This window comes from Pantherophis guttatus, chromosome 1 (genome assembly GCF_059756535.1).
Source record: "Pantherophis guttatus breed Tessera chromosome 1, ASM5975653v1, whole genome shotgun sequence".
Lineage (NCBI taxonomy): Eukaryota > Metazoa > Chordata > Lepidosauria > Squamata > Colubridae > Pantherophis > Pantherophis guttatus.
The window spans coordinates 301,618,679-301,641,058 of NC_142063.1; the positions used below are offsets into that span (position 1 = coordinate 301,618,679).

The 22,380-nt window shown below is 39.0% G+C and overlaps 1 protein-coding gene across 1 annotated transcript in view; it reads left to right on the plus strand.

The window, feature by feature from the left end:
- Positions 1-10,481, plus strand: part of PKDCC (protein kinase domain containing, cytoplasmic) — a 39,639-nt gene extending 29,158 nt beyond the window's left edge. Inside the window, exons 6-7 of the mRNA XM_034427698.3 lie at positions 4,861-5,034; positions 7,800-10,481. Coding sequence (XP_034283589.2) covers positions 4,861-5,034; positions 7,800-7,885 — 260 coding nt within the window. The 3' untranslated portion in view covers positions 7,886-10,481. The remainder of the gene's footprint in view (positions 1-4,860; positions 5,035-7,799) is intronic.
- Positions 10,482-22,380: the final 11,899 nt, after the last annotated feature.

A 22,380-nucleotide genomic window follows, 5' to 3' on the forward strand; every position in this document is an offset into this window, starting at 1 on the left:
CCATTCTTCCATATGTATGGAATATGTGTATGTATGTATGTATGTATGTATGTATGTATGTATGTATGTATGTATTTCTCTTTAGCCAGGTTCTTCCTACGTAAACCAAGATTTTTATGCAGCCCTAGTTCAGTGAAATCACAATCCACATGGGCAGCAGGGTGCTTGCTGGCTGCCTGAAGAAAAAAAGCCTAGAAACTAGTGGATTGTGATTTCACTGAACTAGGGCTGCATAAAAATCTTGGTTTACGTAGGAAGAACCTGGCTAAAGAGAAATATACATAAAGGCCTATGAAAAGAAAAGAAAACACACACACACACACACACACACACACACACGTGTGTGTGTGTGTGTGTGTGTTTTGGGTAAAATTGCTAAATTGGCAAATCAATTTGATAAATAATAGGCAATGGTGAGAATAGAATGCTACGCTGCCTAAAACTATTCTCGGTGAGTTGCTGTGACTAAACTTATATATTGTTGTGGTTGTCTGCTGAAAGCCCTTTAAGGACTATTAAACGATGGCTCCCATCATCCCTAGCCAACATGGTCAATAATAAGGGAAGATGAGTATTGCAATTGAGTGGCACATGTCCCAAAGGTGCTTTTTTCAAGAGACAACTGGACTTTCTGGTTTTTCTTTGAAGACATTTTGCTTCTCATCTAAGAAGCTTTTTCGGCTGCCTCTTGATAAAAGCACCTTTGGGACAACCATGACCTGGATGACTGAGAATCTCCATAGACATTGAGCAGCACCTGGTGACTCATATCCTTTCTTTCAGAAAGGAATACTATCTCTGCAGCCATTTAGTTTGAGAATTTTCAAAGGGCTGCTAAAAAGTCAGTATTTTTTTAGTTCACTTCTAATTGCATGTATGTTTGATGTTGGAGTTTAAACATCTCTTCCCTTTGTAGTGTTTCTGAATCTCCAGTTAACTTTTATTAAAAATGTCTAATCCTGTTTTAATGAGATTATAGTTCTGAAGTTTTTGAATTTGCAATAAAATGGGTTTTGTTAGGACCAAATTGCAGTTTAGCAAAGTTTATATAAATACAATAAATCTTTTCAATCTTTACTTTACGTTGGTTAAGTAGAGCATAACGGGCAGATCCCCCACAGAGCTATTTAAGAAGTCCTGCCCAGACTGAACCCTAATCTGTGCTAAATTCAGCTGCAAACTCTTGGCACTTTCCAGCTGCCTCTGAACCTCTTGTCGTACAGTGTGAATTTATTTTCTTCACACACAGTTTGAGCTGCCATCTTCTCTCAGCTGGAGGAATGTTAGCTTCCATCTGATCCATAAACAAGAATCTTCAGGAGAAGTTTGGAATCTTGTGAATCTGCTACATGTTCAGTTATTATTACTATATACACTATTGAAACTCATGTGGAAAAAAATCTCTCTCCCTCCCTCCTTCCCTCCCCCCACACATAACTCTTCTTTCTTTTTCTTCTTCCCCTTCATCCTTTTCTTCCTTTCTTTCTTCATGAAATGATATTTGGTAGTAGAACACATACTGTTCTGATATTTAATTCAGAGGTGGGTTTCAGCAGGTTCTGATCAGTTCTGGAGAAGCGGTAGCGGAAATTTTGAGTAGTTCGGAGAACTGGTAGTAAAAATTCTTACTGGCCCTGCCCCCATCTATTCTCTGTCTCTCAAGTCCCAGCTGATCGGGAGGAAATGGGGATTTTGCAGTATCCTTCCCCTGGAATGGGATGGGAATAGAGATTTTACAGTATCCTTCCCCTGCCACGCCCACCATGCCACGCCCACCAAGCCATGCCACGCCCACCAAGCCTCACCCACAGAACCAGTAGTAAAAAAATTTGAAACCCACCACTGATTTAATTTCTAGCATATCCTCTCATCTGAAATCTGAAAAGCTGTTGCCAGTCATCATAAAACTGATCTAGAATATGTTTTTATAGGCATATTTATTTAATATATAGATTTATTTATTTAGCGTATGGCTGGTCACGCATATATAATATATAGAATATATATGTGTATGTGTACCATGTGTGTGTGTATTCTTTTGAGAGCAGGCATCAGAATTTCATTTTTTTAATGTGTGCCAGTGTGTTCACAGAAAAAAGTGACAATGAAGGTTATATCATCTGATATGATCTCATCTCATCTCATCTCATCTCACCTCATTAACGGCAGTGTAATATAAATCAATATAAAACCAACATAGGAAACAGAATAATTAGCATAATTACTAAGATAATAAGTAAGATAAAACATGTAATAAAATGATAATAATTAAATTAGCAATGAAAGAGTCTTCACTTAATGCCAAAAGTACTATCATGCAGGGGAAATCCTCTGTTCCTTAAATGGGGTAATGGTATAAAAAGGACCCAACACATTAAAGGTTGCAAGAATAGTATATTTCTCTGAGGTCCTTCAACTTTGGACATTAGCAATACTTGCTTGCTCTTTTGGTTCCTGATGACATTCTTTCAGCTGACATTTATTTCACTCGGTGCAGGTCACTGAATCTCCCATAGAGAATGAATTCTGCATGCTGCCCTCTCCCCATAGGCTACTGTATTTGCAGAAGAAAAGAGAATGACTGTTGCAATGGGAGTGAATCCAAAATCTATGCCACTGCTGAAAATTTGTCAAAAAGCTATTGGAAACAGTTGGTCTAGTTAAATGTCTAGGGTTTTCCTCAAGCATTTCTCTCTGATTCAACTTTACAACTTCTCATATTCAATAACTTTCTATCTCAAGGCCCAGTTAGAGTTGTCTTTCTAAACCAGGTGTGTCAAACTCAAGGCCTGCGGGCCGAATCCGGCGCAAGGGATGCTTAAATCTGGCCCATGGGGCTGGCCTGGAAATATCAAAGGAATGGCCTGCGGTGCCTCTGCCGGCCAAAAATGGACCTCACAGGGCCTCCACACAGCCTGTTTTTGGCCGGCAGAGTGCTGCTGGAGGCCCATTTTTGGCCAGCAGGAGGCTATGGAGGGTGAAAATGAGGCACAGGGGGGCCACAGACATCCCGTTTTGGCCAGTAAAGTGCTGCAGGAGGCCATTAAGGCAAAAAACGGGGCAGAGGGAGCTGTGCCCCATTTTGGCCGGCAGGATGCTGCAGAGGGAACCCCATGCCCCATTTTGGCCGGCAGGATGCTGCAGGAGGCATCCGTCCCATCTCCCCTTTTTTTTGTCTCTGCACACACCCCATGTTTGGAATTGGGAAGGGGATCGCGGGTCTGCCGCCCGAACTCGTGATCCCCTTCCCGATTCCAAACATGGGGTGTATGCAGAGACAAAAAAAAGTGCACAGTGTTTCAAGCGGTGGATCTGGCCAAGAGGAAAGAGAAGAGTCTGCTGAGAAGGAGGACGGGGGCGCGCGACTCTGCAATGTGTAGAAAAACACTTTTAGGCGTCAGCGCTACAATCTCCTCCCCGAATCCAAAGCACTTCCCAGTTCCCCGCTGCACATTGCAGGGGAACTGGCCGCCACCTTAAGCGCGACTCTTGAGGTTTGCATTTTGGAATCTGGGCAGCGATGGCTGGAAAGGAGGAATGTTTCCCTTTAGGGACTCCCATTCAGCTCAGCTTGGCTCCTGGGCGCGGAGAGGGTTAGGCAGCGGCGGCGGCTCCTCACATTGCTGGGGAGTGAAGTCAGCATGGCCAGAGGGGCAAATCGTGGCACCTGCCTTGTTTCCCAAAGCTGCTGGGCAGATTCCCTCCCCCACACTGTCCCGAAGAGGGAGGGTTGTTCCTCAGGCTGTGCCCCGACCCAGATCCCTGCCGCCTGGAACTGGCTGAAAATGGCCGGCGGGTGGGCGGGGCTACATTCGGCGTATAAGACGCACCCAGATTTTCACCCCCTTTTTGGGGGTAAAAAGGTGCATCTTATACACCAAAAAATACGGTAGTTTAATTACCTGATGCATTCATTAGGGGTATCCTGGAACAGCTGGAAAACAGCACTGAGTTGTGAGCAAAACATGTGTGTGAAAGAGAGGCATAAATGGAAGGGAGACTGAATCAAAGTCAGATCAGATGTGCCTGGGCAAGAACCAACTATATTATGTATGTAACAGTAACAGTAACAGTAACAGAGTTGGAAGGGACCTTAGAGGTCATCTAACCCCCTGCTCACGCAGGAGACCTGTACTAGGGATTTGAACCGCCGAACTGCCGACCTTTCTGATTGACAAGCTCAGTGTCTTAGCCAGTGAACCACCTAGTGAGGCATTATTTTGCCCCCATGTCTTTCTCTATGGAGCTCATTAGATCACTGCCCTTTTAAACTAAGCTGACAAAAGAAAAGCTGGCTTCATTAAGACTTTGCTTGTTCATTATAAAATAGGCAAAAACCCAGCTTTGCTCTTCTGATTTCAAACAAGGGCTGGGAAAGTCCAACTCTGTTTTTCCCCTTTGCATGTGTGAGACTACATTCCCCAGAATTCCTAGTCAGCCTAATCACTGATTTGGGACTTCTGGAATTTGCAATCTTAACATACATGAGGCACCAGGTTGGGGCTGATTTAAGAATAACAGGAGCTGAAGTCTTTGCTCATTGATGTGGATGATATTCAGTCGGTCGGTTCACAAAGACCTCAATGAAATCAAAGATTTACTTTTCACAGGAAAGAGAAGTGGGATAGAATTAGGGGCACAGGGAGTTTCTTGGCAAACCTTGCTCACAATTTTTTTCTATCAAAGTGCATATAACAAAATATTCTTTTTGGCAAATATTTGGTGCAAGATTAAAAACATACAGAGGCGGTATATTAAGGAAATGAGAAGAGGGTTGGAAACATTTTTTAAGACACAGTCAAAGCCCAATTTGCCAGAAAGAATGCATTTTAAATGTGAATTTTCTTTGCTTTTTTCTAGATTATAAAAGGGTGCCTGAAGCTACAATAATCAATGAAAATTACAGATGCTGGCCATCCTACCATCATAAAGGGTGTCTCCTTTCTGTATTTGATGTAAATGAGGCTAGAGAGGTATGCGAGAGTCATTCGCAATGCAAAGCTTTCGTTTTCATCAACCAAACAACTTGGACAGGTAATGGTTGCCAATTAAAAAAGTTTTGTAATCCTAAACTAGCAAAATGAGAATGTTTGAAAAAAAGAAGATTGACACATTCAGGTATCCACATAAGAAAATAATTAATCTGTTCATGATATCACAATCACCTCTGTGATTATTGTACCTTGCTTTTAATATTCCTTGGAGACATTTGTTTATCAAGTAAATAGCAATCAATTCACCGACTATGTAAATGCTACAAAGGAATTCCTTGTGACTAAAGCACATAGAATTGTCTGAATTAGGGTCTATGAATGGCAAATTGTGCTTTCCATCACATTTTAGTTTGCAAAAGGAATCATTAAGAGTATACCGTATTTTACGGTATCTTATACACCGTATTTACGCCGTAAATATTGTGTATAAGACACACCGTATTTTTCGGTGTGTCTTATACACCAAAAAATACGGTAATGCAAATTTATGAGGTGAATTAATCTTGTTCTTGAGTTAGGCCTACAATTCTCAGAATTCCAGCTAGGATGGCCAATAGCTATAGTGCCTTGCAATTCTGGGAAATATATTTTTAAAGCATCTAGAAGAATCCATGTTGAATCCAGAATCCAGGCTGTCTGAGGCTTTCGGGACAATGTATACAATAATAAGAGCAATAAAATTAATATTCAAAATGAAATAAAAACATAGCAAGAAAATTGAAACATTTTAAAATGGAGAAAAGGTATATATAGAGAGAAAAGATTAGCTCCAAACATAACTATAGAAGATATAAAAATATAAAATACAGAAGCCAGTAAAACATTACTTGAGAGGAAAACAAAAGAAAAACAAAAATAAGGATTTGCCTGGGATTCCAAATCAAGAAAGATGGCTCAAAAATATCTTTATAGAGGGCATTTTATGGATAGGGACTGCTAATGAAGAGGATCACCTGCCAAATCATTATGCAGGAGAATTCAGAGAAACCTCAGGAGATCATACAGCAGATGGCTTTAGTATACATATATATTTAAAAAATCTGTCTTGGGAGTATCCAGAGGACAAGTTTTTGATGATGATAGCACTTGAGAGAAGGGATTTAGGGAAGCCACTCTCCTTTGTGTTAAGACTAAGCTGAGGTCCATCGGCTACAATAGTGATCCTGGAAAATACATTCCAACGCCTTTTCTTTATCAGTCTTGATGAGTTCCAAAGAGATTAGCGTGTGTGTGCTGGATGACTGTTTCCAGCTGGATGCAATGTAAGCAGGATCTTCCTTTGACAAGTAGAGCATTCTGTTCTCATATCTCAGCACTCGCAGATCCTAACAAATGCCACCTCGCTCAAAGGGCAGCCTCAGATGAACTCGGGGAACTTGACAAAGGTCACGTCTGCTGCTATCAGTCTCGGCTATTGAATTATATTATGAACAGTTTAATAATAACTTTGAAATATATTTCTGGCCTATGAAACAATTTACAAGAAATTAACCCAATAGAACATTTAACCATAATTAAATTACGTGTAAAGGTAAAGGTTCCCCTTGCACATATGTGCTAGTTGTTCCTGACTCTAAGGGGCGGTGCTCATCTCCGTTTCAAAGCCGAAGAGCCAGCGCTGTCCGAAGACGTCTCCATGGTCATGTGGCCGGCATGACTAAATGCCAAAGGCGTACGGAACGCTGTTACCTTCCCACCAAAGGTGGTCCCTATTTTTCTACTTGCATTTTCTACCTGCTTTCGAACTGCTAGATTGGCAAAAGTTGGGACAAGTAACAGGAGCTCACCCCATTACGCGGCACTAGGGATTCGAACTGCTAAACTGCCGACCTTTTGATTGACAAGCTCAGCATCTTAGTCACTGAGCCACCACATCCCTCAAATTACGTGTACACAGACTCAAAAGTCATGCAAAATAATCGATTGCAGTTTAGATAGCATATTATCCCCATTTGAACCTGAAAATTAGATTTTATATTTTAGTATTATTTTTGGATTAACCTTCCTTGATTAGAACATTGTACCTCAATTTATTTGGAGGGGCAACACTTGAAAGATAAGGTGAGAAGAAAGGACACACAGTTGTTAATTTCCCAATCTCTCCCCTATATATAGCTAGATAGGTATGCACATAGCAAATTGTCCTCCCATGATTGGTCATATCACTAACTTTTGGGGTTGCACCGGAAATGGTGACAGTATTGCTATAATCAGAACATAAATGCCATGCTCTTGCACTTATTACAGTGCAATGGATTATTTCAACCAAGACCTCTTCAGTATATATGGCAACATTGCTTATTTAATAATATTATGCTTTGGTTGGATTAGATCAAAATAATCAGGATTTTTTTAGTGGTATTTGTATGTCAGGAATCCTGGAATGTGTAGTTCTCAGCACAGCTGTCAAACTCACCACGTCATGTTGCTGTCACATGATGCTTTGTGACGTTTTTCCCATTCGCAGAGCTGGGTGGGCATGGCCTGCGTGTGATGCATCCAGGGGGGCTGCGAGCTTGACACCCCTGTCATAGAGCAATCATGTGAATATGTATCATTTATTTATTTTTATTGAATCCAAAGGCATTTGCGATAAACATGTCTCACACTCTCTTATAGATGGGCTATAGGTAGTCTTCATAGTGGTTTTCTTAGAAGTAACCACTGAGAACGCTTGACTTATAGTTATGATCCTGACTTGATATATAGGTGGATAATTTCAGAGTTGGTTTTAGAATAAAATTTCTTTATACTTCCTAATCAATAGTAGTAGTAGTAATAATAAATTATTTGTTGTCTGACAAGGTCGTCAACTTGTCTACTTCAAGATGGGATCCACTTCCATTGTGCCTGACCATGACAAGATAACATATGTGAAACTGACCGGATGAAGCTTATGTGTCCTATAAACTCAATTCTGGGCAGGTTTATTCAGACTACATCTACATGTGCCTTACTCCATAGTAAGTGCACCCAAGTTTGCTATCCTAGTTCAATTGGTCAACATAACAGCTGTTGGGTTGTTTTGTTTTGTTCTTTGAATGAAAATGGCTTTTGTATGCAAAGAAGCTGAGAATGGGGAGGAAACTGCACTCAATCTATAAAGCGCAAAACAAGTCTAAGAAGAGACCTTTATTACCTGAAGGAATGTGCAATATAATGACATTTTAAAAATGTGACTATATGAAGAAGCAGAATGAAATCCAAAATGTGACACACTGCATGGCTAGCCTTACAGTGTTAGAAAGCAGCAGCATGCTTTTCTAACTAGAATTATACACCCTCTGTACAATTTTGCTGAGGGTTGGCTGGAAATTCTTCCTTTTCATAAGAAGCTCAGGATTACTTATTCCAATATTTATGTGAGTAAGTATAATTAATGCAGCACTGTTAAATCTCTTGAAGATCAAACTTTCTGGAAGACAATCAGGACTTCTGTGATTGTATGAAACATAAAAGTGTGAACATCAGGGTGGTCCTTGAGTAAGGGATTTATTTGCTATCAGAATTGCCATCCATTTTTTTTTACAATCTAGTAATTCTGTCAGTTTCATTAAACCAGCAAAATTTGTCTGTGAAAAAAATATGCTCAATTGCACAGTTTGCAGTAGATATTATCTTAAAAGAAACATTGCTTCACTTTAATAGAGGAAGAAATCAGAGGTGCGGTTCAGTCCTTTTAGCCTTCAAATATTATGACCGTATGGAGTGTATTCTCTCTTGAGGGTATCAAATATTACTTCATCAACTTTAGTCTACCACAGGCTAATTCTACAGCTCTGGGGACTCAATTTACTGAATGGGGTTCTGAATTTTTTTTACCCAAGTGTCCTCTGGTAGCACCACTGGAAATAATGCCACTTTTAAAGTTGTACATGTCACCTGCAGTTTTAATCTGATTGTGTAAAAATGTATGCACTGTGTATCTGCTGCTCACTTACTTTTTTTAAAAAAAAAGATTAATAAGCTTTTAATCAGTCTAACTGGTTAATTGACTGAATTTTGCAATTATAGTACCTATACAATTACCCTAGCCTATGCCTAGTTTAACAATAAGCTAGAAGTTGCTTCTTATTGTGATGAAATTGAAGTATGAGAGAACTATACATTGTAAGGCTACGAGGGTGAGCATGTGTTAGTAAATGGGTAGGGTAATTGCTGTCTCCAGCTCACACTCTAAACTGAATCCATTTACTTTTCCCAAATGGGTGAATGTATCTCACACAGCTTCAGAAATTAAAAGTCCATTAGACATGGGGGCTCGCCATAATCCTCTTAATAGGGGAAAGGGAAGGAGGTATTATCATGTTACAGAAGCTTCTGAAAATTGTAGTCTGTTTACTTTATCCCAATGGACTTCATAGGAAGCTCCAGCAATTGAGCCTATAAAGATCTATATAACTTCTCATGGGTTTCATTATTGGTTAAATTGATCTAAGGTTATAGGAATGAATTGATCAAGTTATGCCTATCTAAATGCTAATTCAAAAATTTGTTTCTATATATTCCAGTGTCCTATTTTATCTAAAATGGGGCACAGGAATAGACCCAAACAAAATTTTGAACTGGCATTTAGACATGCATCATGACTCGATCAATTCATTCCTATACCCTTGTATTTAGAGTTGATTAGTATTAATTTAACACAAACTCAAAAGTTTTGAAATCTGAGACTAAAATGCATACTTGATGTGCTGCACACATGAGATGTTTAATGAACTGAAAAGTCTGGATTCTAATATTGATGCAATGGATTATCCAAATTCCTGTCCAAGGGACACTACTGTGAAAGATATTCTCAGTTGCATTTGGTTCTAAAAATTCATGGAATTGTTCCCAGAGGAGACAATATAAATGATGACATAACATCCTGCAACTAGATGTCCAGAATACTAGGAAAAAAACTTTATTTGGGGCTAGTCACTTTTGTTTATCCAAAAGCAGATAGAAATGTATCCCCGGCCACATCAAAATGGCAACTACCACTAATGAAAAATATATTTTTTCCAGAGTATTAATAGCAAAAAATAAATTTCTGCTGGTGATTGTTTTGAATTCTTAAGTTGTTGCTTACTAGCTTTAAAAATAAAATGTTTTTAACAACAGCAAATGAATCCAAGCCTTAATAATGGAAAATTTGTAACAGGCAAAATAGATGGATGTAGACAGGGCCGGATTTTCCTATAGGCTAACTAGGCTTCAGCCTAGGGCCTCAAGATCAAGAGGGACCTACATTCAAATTGTTAGCAAAATTAAAATTACACTTTCACTATAGGTGAAAGGGCCTCATAAGTGGAACAGCCTAGGGCCTCTTTTCATCTAAATCCGGCCCTGGATGTAGATTATGCTTTCAATGAAAGCAAGCAAGAAAATGTTAAATGTGACAAATGTCATGCTGTTACCTAGTTTGTACATCCAGGAAACTCTCTACTTTTGTTCTTAAATTGTTTATTTTTATATGAAAATAAAATGAAATGGATGAACTTCCTTCTGCTTTGGCTGTAACTTATTTATTTATTTATTTATTAAATTTATATGCAACACAACTCACTGTGAGTGGCTTTTTGGGTCCCTTTTATTGCTGCTACTCTAAAATACTGTGCTATCATAAAGGAATGCTTCTAGAGATGGCCATTGTCAAACTGAACAGGAGACAGAACCTTGTGGCCTTCCATATGAGAGGCATTTGTTTAAGCCGTGGATTGTTTCAAAACATAAAGTTTTTATTTTATTTTATTGCAATTTATATGCCGCCCTTCTCCCGAAGGACTCAGGATGGCTTAGAAGATAAAAATTCAACAATATGAATTAAATATAAATTAAAATCCAATTAAAATTAATTAAAATTATTACAATGTAAAAACCCCCCTCAACGGGTCAGTCCATTTGATGAAAAAGCCACGTCTTCAGTTCGCGGCGGAAGGAGAGGAGGTGAGGGGCTGCCCTAAGCCCGGTGGGCAAACCGTTCCAGAGGGTCGGCCCTCCCACAATGTCGGCTGGGGGCTGCCAGCCGACATTGTCTGACTGACGGCACCCTGAGGAGGCCCGCTCTGTGAGAGCGCACAGGGCGATGGGAGGATGGCAGAAGATGGTTCTGCAAGTACCCCGGGCCTAAGCCATGTGGGGCTTTATAGGTGAGCACCAGCACCTTGAAACAAACCCGGAGGACCACCGGCAGCCAGTGCAGCTCACACAGGAGAGGTGAATGTATAAAAGCCTAAAATGTGCTTCAAACTACAGGAACTATACCTGAATAAAATCTAAATATTTCTAGACATCAGGCCCTAGAGATTGGGTTGTTTTGGGATTTTTAAAAAACTCCCCAGTTTGTATATCTGCCTCTCTCTGTGATTGTATTTACTCACATTGCCCACCTCTGTGATCAAGCATGTTGTGACACAACAGTTAGAGTGATAGCAATTCAAATACTCCTTTACTCACAAAATTCTAATAGGAATCAAACCTATAGGATTGTGAGGACAGGGCTGGAGGAAATTCAGTTAGGTAGCTTAGATTCTTCTTTAGAAAAGTTATTCCAATATATTTTTTAAAATGTCTGTATAGTACCCTATACATTTCTTTTCTGCTGGCCTCTCCATTTGTTATTTTCACCTCTCCTTTCTCAAAAGATGCAATATTCCTATATCCAAATAGATTGTATTTGATAACATAAACTCTGGTCCATTACAGTTTGACATAATAGATTTTACGGAATGAGACAACTTGCCCCAAACAATTCACCACAGGTATCTTGCCATGGCCATCTTGCCATGCCAACCCAGCTTAGCCATCTCACTGGGGCCATCTTGCTGCAGCCAACTCACCATGGAACAACTAGCCATAGCCAACTTGCTGTGGGACAATTCCATGTGGGATAACTCAGTGCGATAAATATTATCTGCCACTGTTTCTTTGACATTATTTCAATTCACAAAAATGGAAATAAAGTAGAAGAAATAGTGGTGGATAACATTTATCACTTTGAGTTATCCCACATGGATTGTCCCACAGTGAGTTGGCCATGGCGAGTTGTTATAGTTTAGTATAGTTTAGTTTTATTAAATTTTTATATTGCCCTTCTCCCGAAGGACTCAGGGCGGTGTACAGCCAAGATAAAAAACCAACAGTATAAAAGTTAAAAAACAATTTAAAATTATTAAATAGTTTGGCCAATAATCTAAAATAACATAAAATAACCCATTAAAAATAATTTTTTAGGCCAGCCCTGCTTGATGGAATAATAGTGTTTTAAGGGCGCGGCGAAAGGTACGAATGTCGGGAATCCGACAAATCTCCGGGGGCAGCTTGTACCAGAGTGTAGGTGCCCCCACAGAGAAGGCTCTCCCCCTGGGGGTCGCCAGTCGACACTGTCTAACCAACTGCATCCTGAGGAGACCCTCTCTGTGGAAGCATACTGGTCGGTGGAAGGCTATCGGAGGCAGAAAGCGGTCTCATAAGTAGACCGCCTTCTGTGGCAAATTGGCCATAGCGAGATGATTGCAGTGCTTTGTCCTAAATTCGATGTCTCAAAGTTATTTGATTATTAATATAAAGCCTTCATTAGGTCACACTTTTAAAAAATAATTATAGTTTCTTATAGAATATGAATAGAAACCTATAGAATAGACTGCACAATAAAAGCAGTAATACTATAATAACTTTTGTTCAAACTTCTTTAAATCCAGTTTTCAGTCCAAAGGAACAAGTGTTCCTTTGCAATGGAAAATGGCAGAAGAAAGAAAGGTACATAATAATTTATGTAGAAGGTTGGGTTTTGCATTCGTAGGATTTCTTGTGAGACACACAGGAACCTTTTCATGTGCTGAAAATTTCAATGGCTTTGTATATTTCCTTGGCTTCTTCAAACAACTTTGTACATTTCTGAGGTAGAAAAAAATGAAAGAAACTACCAACTGTGCTCTAAACAATGTTCCTGGGGATAAAAAGAAAGAAAATTCTTCAGATCTGAAGAGACATATACTATTTACATAGCACAAAAGGAACTGTCAACTTCTGAAATGAACAATCTGCCAGGCAAATTTAACAAATGGGACTGGAGAGCTGAGATTTTGATTGCAATACAGACCACATTGGTCTTAAAATTTTTGGACCTTTTCAATTTTTTAAAGTATTGAACTGCAAAGGGTGGATTTTCAGATGGTTGGAGGAGAAAGAAATTAGTAAGTAGGAAGAAAACTTGTTTAAGGATGTTGGCCTTAAAATGTTTATGGTAATCTTTATAGGCATGACACAATATATGTACTGTTACTGGTAATGGCAGCAAAAATCAAAAATCTTAATTTTCCATTTGTGCGCCAATGACATCTTATGAGACCAGAAGAAATAAAGAAGTTGTCAAACACTATGCACCATAAAATAAATATTTGTGACTAACATCCATTTAATCAAATACCATTCCTATTTGCCAAGTAGATACATGGGTAAGTATATTGGGGACAAAAATGGAAATGGCAGTGCAAAATAAGAAGGCACAAGTGTAAAAGTGTTATACTGTATATGCAAAGCAAGGATTTCTGACATAAGCTGTTGGATACAACTTGGCGATCCAAGGATTGTTGTATTAATATACATACAAAACAATAGAATGGAATATAAAACTTAGCTCAGCTCTAGCCTGCTTGGCAACTACAATAAACACAATAAGTCCCCAGAATATAATGATAAAAATAAAAATATAATGATAAATCTTAAGACCACTGAATTATACTGTCACTGTGTTCTTTGTATTTGTCAGCTGTGCTCCCATTCTAAGATTAATGGTAGATGCAGAGCTTCTTATCTCTGATGCTACTGCGCATGTCCACATTCTTTCTTCCACATTCTTTCACTTTCTTCTAACTTTTTTTTTGTTCGCCTGCCAAGAGGAACGGCAGGAACGCTGCCAAATGTAATTAATTAGCTAGTAAGATTTTTTTACTTTCTTTATAATAAAATGTGTTTATTAGAATATATCTCAGGTTTATTTTCTTAAAGTATACTTCAAGGAAAAGCTACGATCCGTTCTCTAATCAAGGTGCAATTACCCAAAAGCAGAATGGGATTAATTGCCACCCTGACATATACTGCCGACTCCTGATATGAGAAAAGGAATTAAAAGACTTCTACCACTCTTTTTGAAAATGAAACCTATCATCTCTATGTCTCTCTTCCCCCCCCCATACATACATACACACACATACATACATACATACATACCCCCTTACAGTGTGTGTGTGTTTTTCTGTCGAAGCACCTGGTCTACCCCAATATGGGAGGGAGCATACTGCTTCCCTTAATCACTTAATCTCTCCCCTGATAAAGGAAGGAGAACTTGTGGCTCAGAGGTTAATACAACTGCCTAATATGCAGGCAAGCCAAGTTCGAATTCAAGTAAGGGTATGGCTAGCTGATGGGAGCTAAATAGCTTGAAATAGATCTATACTAGTCTCCCTTTATTTCTTTATCAACAAATATAAATTTGATACAATATATATATATGTATATATATGTGTGTGTGTAGGTATGTATATACATATACATAAACATTACACATACATATCTGATATATCTACAAATGTACATATCTGGGTGTGTGTGTTTGTGTATGTACAGTATGTGCATTTGTGTGCATGCCTGGAAACACATGCTCTCTCTCTCTCTCTCTCACACACACACACACATGTACAGTACATATAAATACTGTATACTAATATATATACTGTATATCAGGGATAAAATGCTCCCGGTTTGGACCGGATCTCCTGATCCGGTAGCGATGGTGGCAGGTGGTTCGGAGAACGGGTAGCAAAAATTCCTCCCACCCCCCCATGCCCAGCTGAGCTGCATGATCATCAGAGGCTGTTTTTTTAAAAACTTTTAAAAGCATTTTTTCTTGCAACCTCTTCGGCTGAAAAAATGCTTTTAAAAGTATATTAAAAAAGCCTCTGATGATCACGCGGGTCAGCTGGGATCATCAGAGGCTTCTAAAAGCATTTTTTTCTGCAACCTCTTCAGCTGAAGAGGTTGTAGGAAAAAAAATGCCTTTAAAAGCCTCTAATGATCAGGCAACTCAGCTGAAGAGGTTGTAGGAAAAAAAATGCCTTTAAAAGCGTCTGGCGATCCCAGCTGAGTTGCCTGATCATCAGAGGCTTCTAAAAGCATTTTTTTTTTCAGCAGAAGAGGTTGTAAAAAAAAAAATGCCTTTAAAAGCCTCTAACGATCAGGCAATTCAGCCAAAGAGGTTGTAGGAAAAAAATGCCTTTAAAAGCCTCTGATGAACCCAGCTGAGTTGCCTCATTGTCAGAGGCTTCTAAAAGCATTTTTTTCTACAACCTCTTAAGGTTGCAGAAAAAAGCTTTTAAAAGTAAAAAAAAAAAGTTGGCCATGCCCACCCAATCACATTAACCCCCCCAACAAGCTCCGCCCACCCACTCGGTTGTTGTTACTTCCTGGTTTTAACCAGGAAGTAACCTTGTTAGCGTGCACTTCTGCACCGGTAGGGAAGGTAAGTAGATTTCACCCCTGATATATATGTGTGTACATGTGTGTGTGAGCCAGGCACACACACACACACACACACAGATATGTATATAACCATGGTGCATAGGATTTGTTCATTTACTTGTTTTATATTTGCTTAATTTTAATAAAACTTAAATAAATAAGGTAGTAATATTTTGAGACAAACAAACCGAAGGCTACCTAACATGTACCTTCAGGAAGGAATAAGTTGTGAATGGACTGATGAAAATATATATTAAATACATTTAACTAACCAACAGTTAAGGTCTATAGATTCTTGGGGAAATTATAACTTGTTATGTTGCTTCTTATAGTACAGGGGTGTCAAACTCGCGACAACACATTGTCGTCACGTGATGTATCACCACTTTTTCCCCCTTTGCTAAAACGGAGTTGGACATGGCCAGCATGTGATGCACCCAGCCTGCGGGTCGCAAGTTTGACACCCCTTTTATAGTACAAGGACATCAAAGAATAAATAAATTGATTTACAACAGAAAACTGCCAATGGAAGAGCAGCTTTGGTGGAAGTAAGAACCTAAATTGTGTGTGATTCATAATCTGTGAAATGAGGTTTGTTTTTTCTCTCTCTCTCCAACATCTTTCAGGAGCTATAGTGGAGACCCATCAGTTACAGTGGCACTCAGAGGAAACTGAAAGTTCTTATCTAAAGTGAATCTATTGGCTGTCCTATAAAATATGAGCAGCTCATTGATGGGACAAAAGGAAGTAGCTTGGCAATCTGAGGATTTATTACAGCACTCTTTAGAATTTGGACAACTTTGAGAATGCTTACAGTAGTAAATGAGAAAATTTACTCTCAAAAATGGGAAAGAAGAGCAGGAGGTCTCCTTGCCAGATAGAAGCAGATGTGTATTAGCTAGGATTTCTTTTCTTTTTTCTTTTCTTTTCTTTTCTTTTCTTTTCTATAATTTTGTGGGAATCAAAAACAATTTCTAACTTTGACATTTAGAAGTGTCTATATTCCTGGTGAAATTAATTCTGTTGAAGGACCATTAGGCCCCCCAAATAATGTTTCAAATTATACACATAAAGGAATCTATATTAATTCATTTTAGTCACTTTAACATATTTGGGAGGTTTTCTTCACTGTAATTATTTAATATAGATTCCTTTATGTGTATATTTCACCATTTAAAACAAAAATTGAGGAGAAAAAAAGGCCTTCAACCTAGGGAAAAAAGAAGTAGCGGGATCACATGAGAGCATTAGATTCTGGAAGACATCTGATTGTCAATCAATCAGAATAGAACATTTCAGACAAGTGACTGTCCAGTCTCTTCTTAAAAACCTCCACTGATGAAGCACCCACAACTTCTGAAGGCAAGCTCTTCCATTGGTTAACTGTCTTCACTGTTAGGATTACATAGAATCATACATCAGTTAGACCTTAGGCTGCCTTCCTCAGTCTAAAAAGTATTTAGCAAACAAGCAGTGGTAGTAGTTTTTTCATTATGGATACCCATACAAGAAAGTTTCTTTCTTCTTTTCTTCCTTTCCATACCATCATTCAAAATTTGAGGTGTATCCAAGTATTCAACTGGGCCAGAAAAATAAGAGGAAGACAGCTACAACTGGGTGGGGGAATACCTGAGGGCTAATTACTTGTAGCACCAAGTGGGGTAAATAGACAAAAAGTCAATAATTAAAGAAAAAACTAAAAATTGGAGAAATTTTACAGAATTTGGTCATGGCAACTTGGACACTCTTGCCTGAAGCCCATGAACTGTGGATTGTCCTCCGTTGTCTAAAAGCTTATGATGCAGCCATTATGCTTGAAGCTAAACAAGTCTGTATCTGGTCAGTGACAGATGGAAGATGGTGACGATAGAATATTTATGATACATGTGGGAAGAAATGCAGAATATAAACATCCCAAATAAACATATAATAAATTAAGTAATGCAAAAGAAAAGAGAACCAATATTGGGACACAATCAGGAGAAGGGGTTGATGGGTAAGAATGTAATTGGAAGGAATTTGGGGAAATTTTAAAAGAAAAAAAATATTCTGAACAAAGGGAGACAGGATAAAGCTTTTAGGGTTTGACTGAAAGGCTTTGTATGATGCACTATTGTGATAGGTTGTACCTTACTTCCAGTATATTAGAGTGTCTCCCAAAAACTAAAGCTAGTCATCTGAGTGATCCTCGTATCAAAGAATAGGTTTTATAAAAGAGCATCTTTGGTTCCTCCTTTTCCTTCACTTCTCCACTATGAAATTCTGATGGAGCAGAAGATGGGCTGATCAGCACTACTGTTCCAGCTTCTCTCCTCACCATATTTCCATCCTTATTTGTCTACAGGGTAGCTCCCTTTGTAGAAATGAGGCAGCTCATTCCAGCAGTGCAAAACATTGCACATGTCTTAGCCATAATAGCAGAAGACAAGTATTCATGCATGCCTGACCAACGGTGAGCAGATGAGGCTTTCGATGATACATCTGCCATAAGCTGGCAAACAGATTTAATTCTGCTGTGATCTGTAAATGGAATAGGGGAACAAACATTGACAAAAGAAGAAATACATCAGCCAGGTCTGAACAAAGCCATACTTGATGCTCACTCCTTGAGCTAAACTGGTTGTGGCTGCATGACAGAAATAATATGCAAAATTCCACTCAGAGACTCAAGAAAGGATTAATTTTTAATTCCCTAAAGCCAAATCAAGATACAATACACACGCTGTTTCAGTTCTTAACTCCATTGTTCTTCCTTCCTTCCTTCCTTCCTTCCTTCCTTCCTTCCTTCCTTCCTTCCTTCCTTCCTTCCTTCCTTCCTTTTGTATTTACATTCTTTTAGTTCCTGAATTGTGCTGCTTCTCTTAGCCCTCATCTTTGGATACTTTCTGCATGCCACTAAAATCTTACAGAGGCCTGGTTTTTTAAAAAAAATTAGATGCTCAAAAGCTCCCTTCACCGATTCATATTTTATTTCACTACTGCAGAGACCATTTCCTTTATTTACTTATTTCTGCTTACCCAGGACTGAGCATGGCATATATGCTGTTGATGCTTCCTTCAGGTTTTGAAGTCACTGAATTATGCCTGAATATCGGCAACAGGATAGTATTTTCCCTGCCTGGGAAGGGAGCAAGCTAATTTAGGTAGCATATAATAGGCCATATGAATTAATACAGTTATGCCCTAGGACCCTGCCCTTCAGTTTTTGCCATTGGAGACAGTTGACTTACTTTTCCAAATGGGAAGACAGATCCAGATAGAATCATATATGCTCCAACTTTTCATTGGGACAAGGAAATTCATTACAGTCTAATCTAATTTTCATTCATATTTCTAAATTTGGAAAACATACAGAAATATGGATAAAAGTTATATGTTAGGAACTTTGTCATTGTTCAAAATGCAGCTGCTTTCCAAAAGTAAAAAGCTAACATATCTACTGCCAAAGCCTTTGTGCATGTTATAGTATTAATTAGAGCATGCACCACTTCCAAAAATATAAGCCACCGAAGTGGATACTTTGATCTTTGTTAAGGACCAGCCTTGCCAAAGTTGTTGATCTCTACAGTCCCATTGTTCTAGGCCATTAATTATGAAACTTGGAGTTCAACTACAGAAGGCCTTAAGTTGGAAAAGTCTGAATTAGAACATGTGTACAACTACCAGATCCACATTGATAGGTTCTTACTCAGGGGTGAAATGTAAAATTTGTTACTACCGGTTCTGTGGGTGTGGCTTGGTGGGGGTGTGTGTAATGTGACTGGATGGGCATGGCCAACTTTTTTTTTAAAAAACTTTTCAAAGCATTTTTTCTAATGCTTCGAAAAGCCTCTGCCAATCAGGCAACTCAGCTGGGATCGTCAGAGACTTTTCAAAGCATTTTTTTTACCACCTCTTCAGCCAAGAGGTTGCAGAAAAAAAATGCTTTGAAAAGCCTCTGATGATCCCAGCTGAGCTGCGTGATCATCAGAGGCTTTTTTTTTTAACTTTTAAAAACATTTTTTCATCGGAAGAGGTTGTAGAAAAAATGCTTTTAAAAGGAAAAAAAAGCCTCTGATGATCGTGCAGCTCAGCTGGGCATGGTGGACGGGGGTGGGGGGGTGGGGGGGCAGGGATTTTCGGACCGGTTCTCCTAACCACCCGCCACCATCGCTGTGATCACCATCGGGTGATCCGGTCCGAACCGGGAGCATTTCACCCCTGTTCTTACTGCAGAAGTCTCCTCTTACTTGATCACTGACAGATTACAATAAAATGAGAAAAATATATACAAGTTCTTCTCACACATAGAATGGCTGAGGAGGACCATGTAACATGTTCCAATATTGCTCTATCTGACACCTGTGCTGGATAAGGATAAAGAGGATTGCAGTTCAATCTGTATCAAGGGTGGCATGCTGGGATGTCAATTTAAGATAAATATAGTAAGTAGCATCCTTGGGCGGGGTGTGGACATATAGCTATTCTGTACCCAGAAGACAGAAGGGCTGGAAATTCCCATAAGGATCTTTTAGTCTATTGAGAGGGAATAAGCTTGTAGTGACTACTCTCTTATTACTGTCAATAGAATCCAGAAGGTTGGCCAATTTAGCCAATTAGTCAGTCCCTGCTCAATGCAGGAAGTTAATTTAAGACAGTCCCAGATAGAGTGTCTCCCTAGAGTTAGTTCTCTAGCCTCTATGCATGGCATTCATAGGCTGCTGCTTTCATCAGAATGTCCCAAGGGTGCTTTTTCAAGAGGCAACTGGACTTCCTGGTTTTTCTTTGAAGGTGTTTCACTTCTCATCCAAGAAGCTTCTTCAGCTCTGCTGAAGAAGTGAAACAACTTCAAAGAAAAACCAGAAAGTCCAGTTGCCTCTTGAAAAAGTAACTTTGGGACAACCATGACCTGGATGACTGAGAATCTCCATAGATTTTCATCACAATGCCTAAAAAACATCATGCTGCAAGCTCTGGCTGTTCAGGGTACATGTGCAATGTCACAAATGCACATACAAAAGGGGGAAAGGCTTCCTCATGTTGGCAGGATACTGCTGTCATCAGAGTCACCTGTTTGACCTCCCCATCCCCTGTCATCCATCACTACTTTCTATTCTGGAATGCATCCAATGAAGAAGAGCCCATTGTAGTAAGAAGTGGGCATGTCCAGTCCAGATGAGATCTACCCACTGATCACCTACTGATCACTGATCACCTACTTCAGCAAGTATAACAAGTTACATGTTGGCCATAGCACTGCACCAGTAGAATTCCTGTGCCCATTTGCATGCCCAGATTCAGCTACTCTAGTGAAACTAGGAAGTTGGGAGTAGAGTAGTGTGTACTCTTTGAAATATGCATTGTGCACAGGAAATTCATGGGGGCATATTTTTCTCCCGCACATTTACATATTTGCATCACTTCTGAATGAATGCTTAATGTGCTGTCCTTACGTCTCATATTCATTTGATCTTAGGTTGATAAGATTTCATGCTGCTGTCAAGCAGACCCATGTTGGATTGGAAAGAGGGAAGCTGGTGGTGCAATAAAGGGAGAAAAAGAGGGGAAAAAAAGCAGTGGAAAAGAAAATGGCAAATTTGCTGTGTTTAACACATTAGGGGCCATCTGTATTTTATTCAAATAGCATTATATATTTGGTGAAAATATAAAACAGCTTTATGAGTCAGTGTACGCATGGCAGTCACTTCAATGTCTATAATGGGAAACATGTTTTAGATTGGAAGTTGCAAAGGGAAATCAAATGTTTGAAGTGTCAAAGTTGGAGAAGTATAAAATACGCCTGACACCATCGCTATTGAAGCCAAAAGGAATAAATCATCATTTCAGGAAAGAAAACCCCACCAAGCTCTTGGCTGCAACCCTCATTTTCCTATGCTCAAATAAAATTACATACAACCTGATAATTTAACCAGACTTGTCAATGGAAGATGATTGAATCCACAGGCATCAGTTTATGGGCAGAAAAATTCATTATATTATCTGAAAAATGCATTCAAACACCTAAGGTCTTTAATTCAAATCAATAATCTAAGATCTCTTTAAAAACCCATACTTATTCCTAAACAGGAAAAAAATTGTAATATTCTATTATGTTGTGGTTGATTGTTATAGGTGAAAGTAGATAAATCAATGAAATAAATTTATTTGGATAGTATTTCTAATTGGGAGAGGAAGAGAATAAATGCTATTAAATAGGCAGTACTTAATTTCTATTAGGTCAAGAACTAAATATTGCCTTGAATGGTAATTTTCGCAAAGTGTGTGAAATCATCAGAAAAGTGTAAAGTTAAAAATGAATAAAGAAATCTCCCTCTACCCTTTCTGTCCTTTCTACCTCTGGAATAAAATTTATTATTGATAAAAATGATATGATGATGATAATGATGATGATGGCGCAGTGGTTAGAGTGCAGTACTGCAGGCTACTTCTGCTGACTGCTGGCTGCCTGCAATTTGGCAGTTCAAATCTTCCAGGCTCAAGGCTGACTCAGCTTTCCATCCTTCCGAGGTGGGTAAAATGAAGACCCAGACTGTTGGGGGCAATATGCTGACTCTGTAAACCGCTTAGAGAGGGCTGTAAAAGCACTGTAAAGCGATATATAAGTCTAAGTGCTATTGCTATTGCTAATATTTACCAGCAAACCCGGTATTGAAATGTGAATCAAGTCCAGACATTTTTACTTAGAAAATCTCAGATAAAATGCCAAGGAAGACCTCTGCCAGTTAACTTAAAAAATCAATGTCAAATAATGTGTGGTGGCTACCAAACAAGAAAATGCTACCTAGCCCCAAACATGGAAGCTGAAGCAGCCAGAATCAGGAATCTGGATTCTTTCTGTTATGAGCTGAGCTGACGTTTCTCAGATAGTTTTTCTCACATGAAT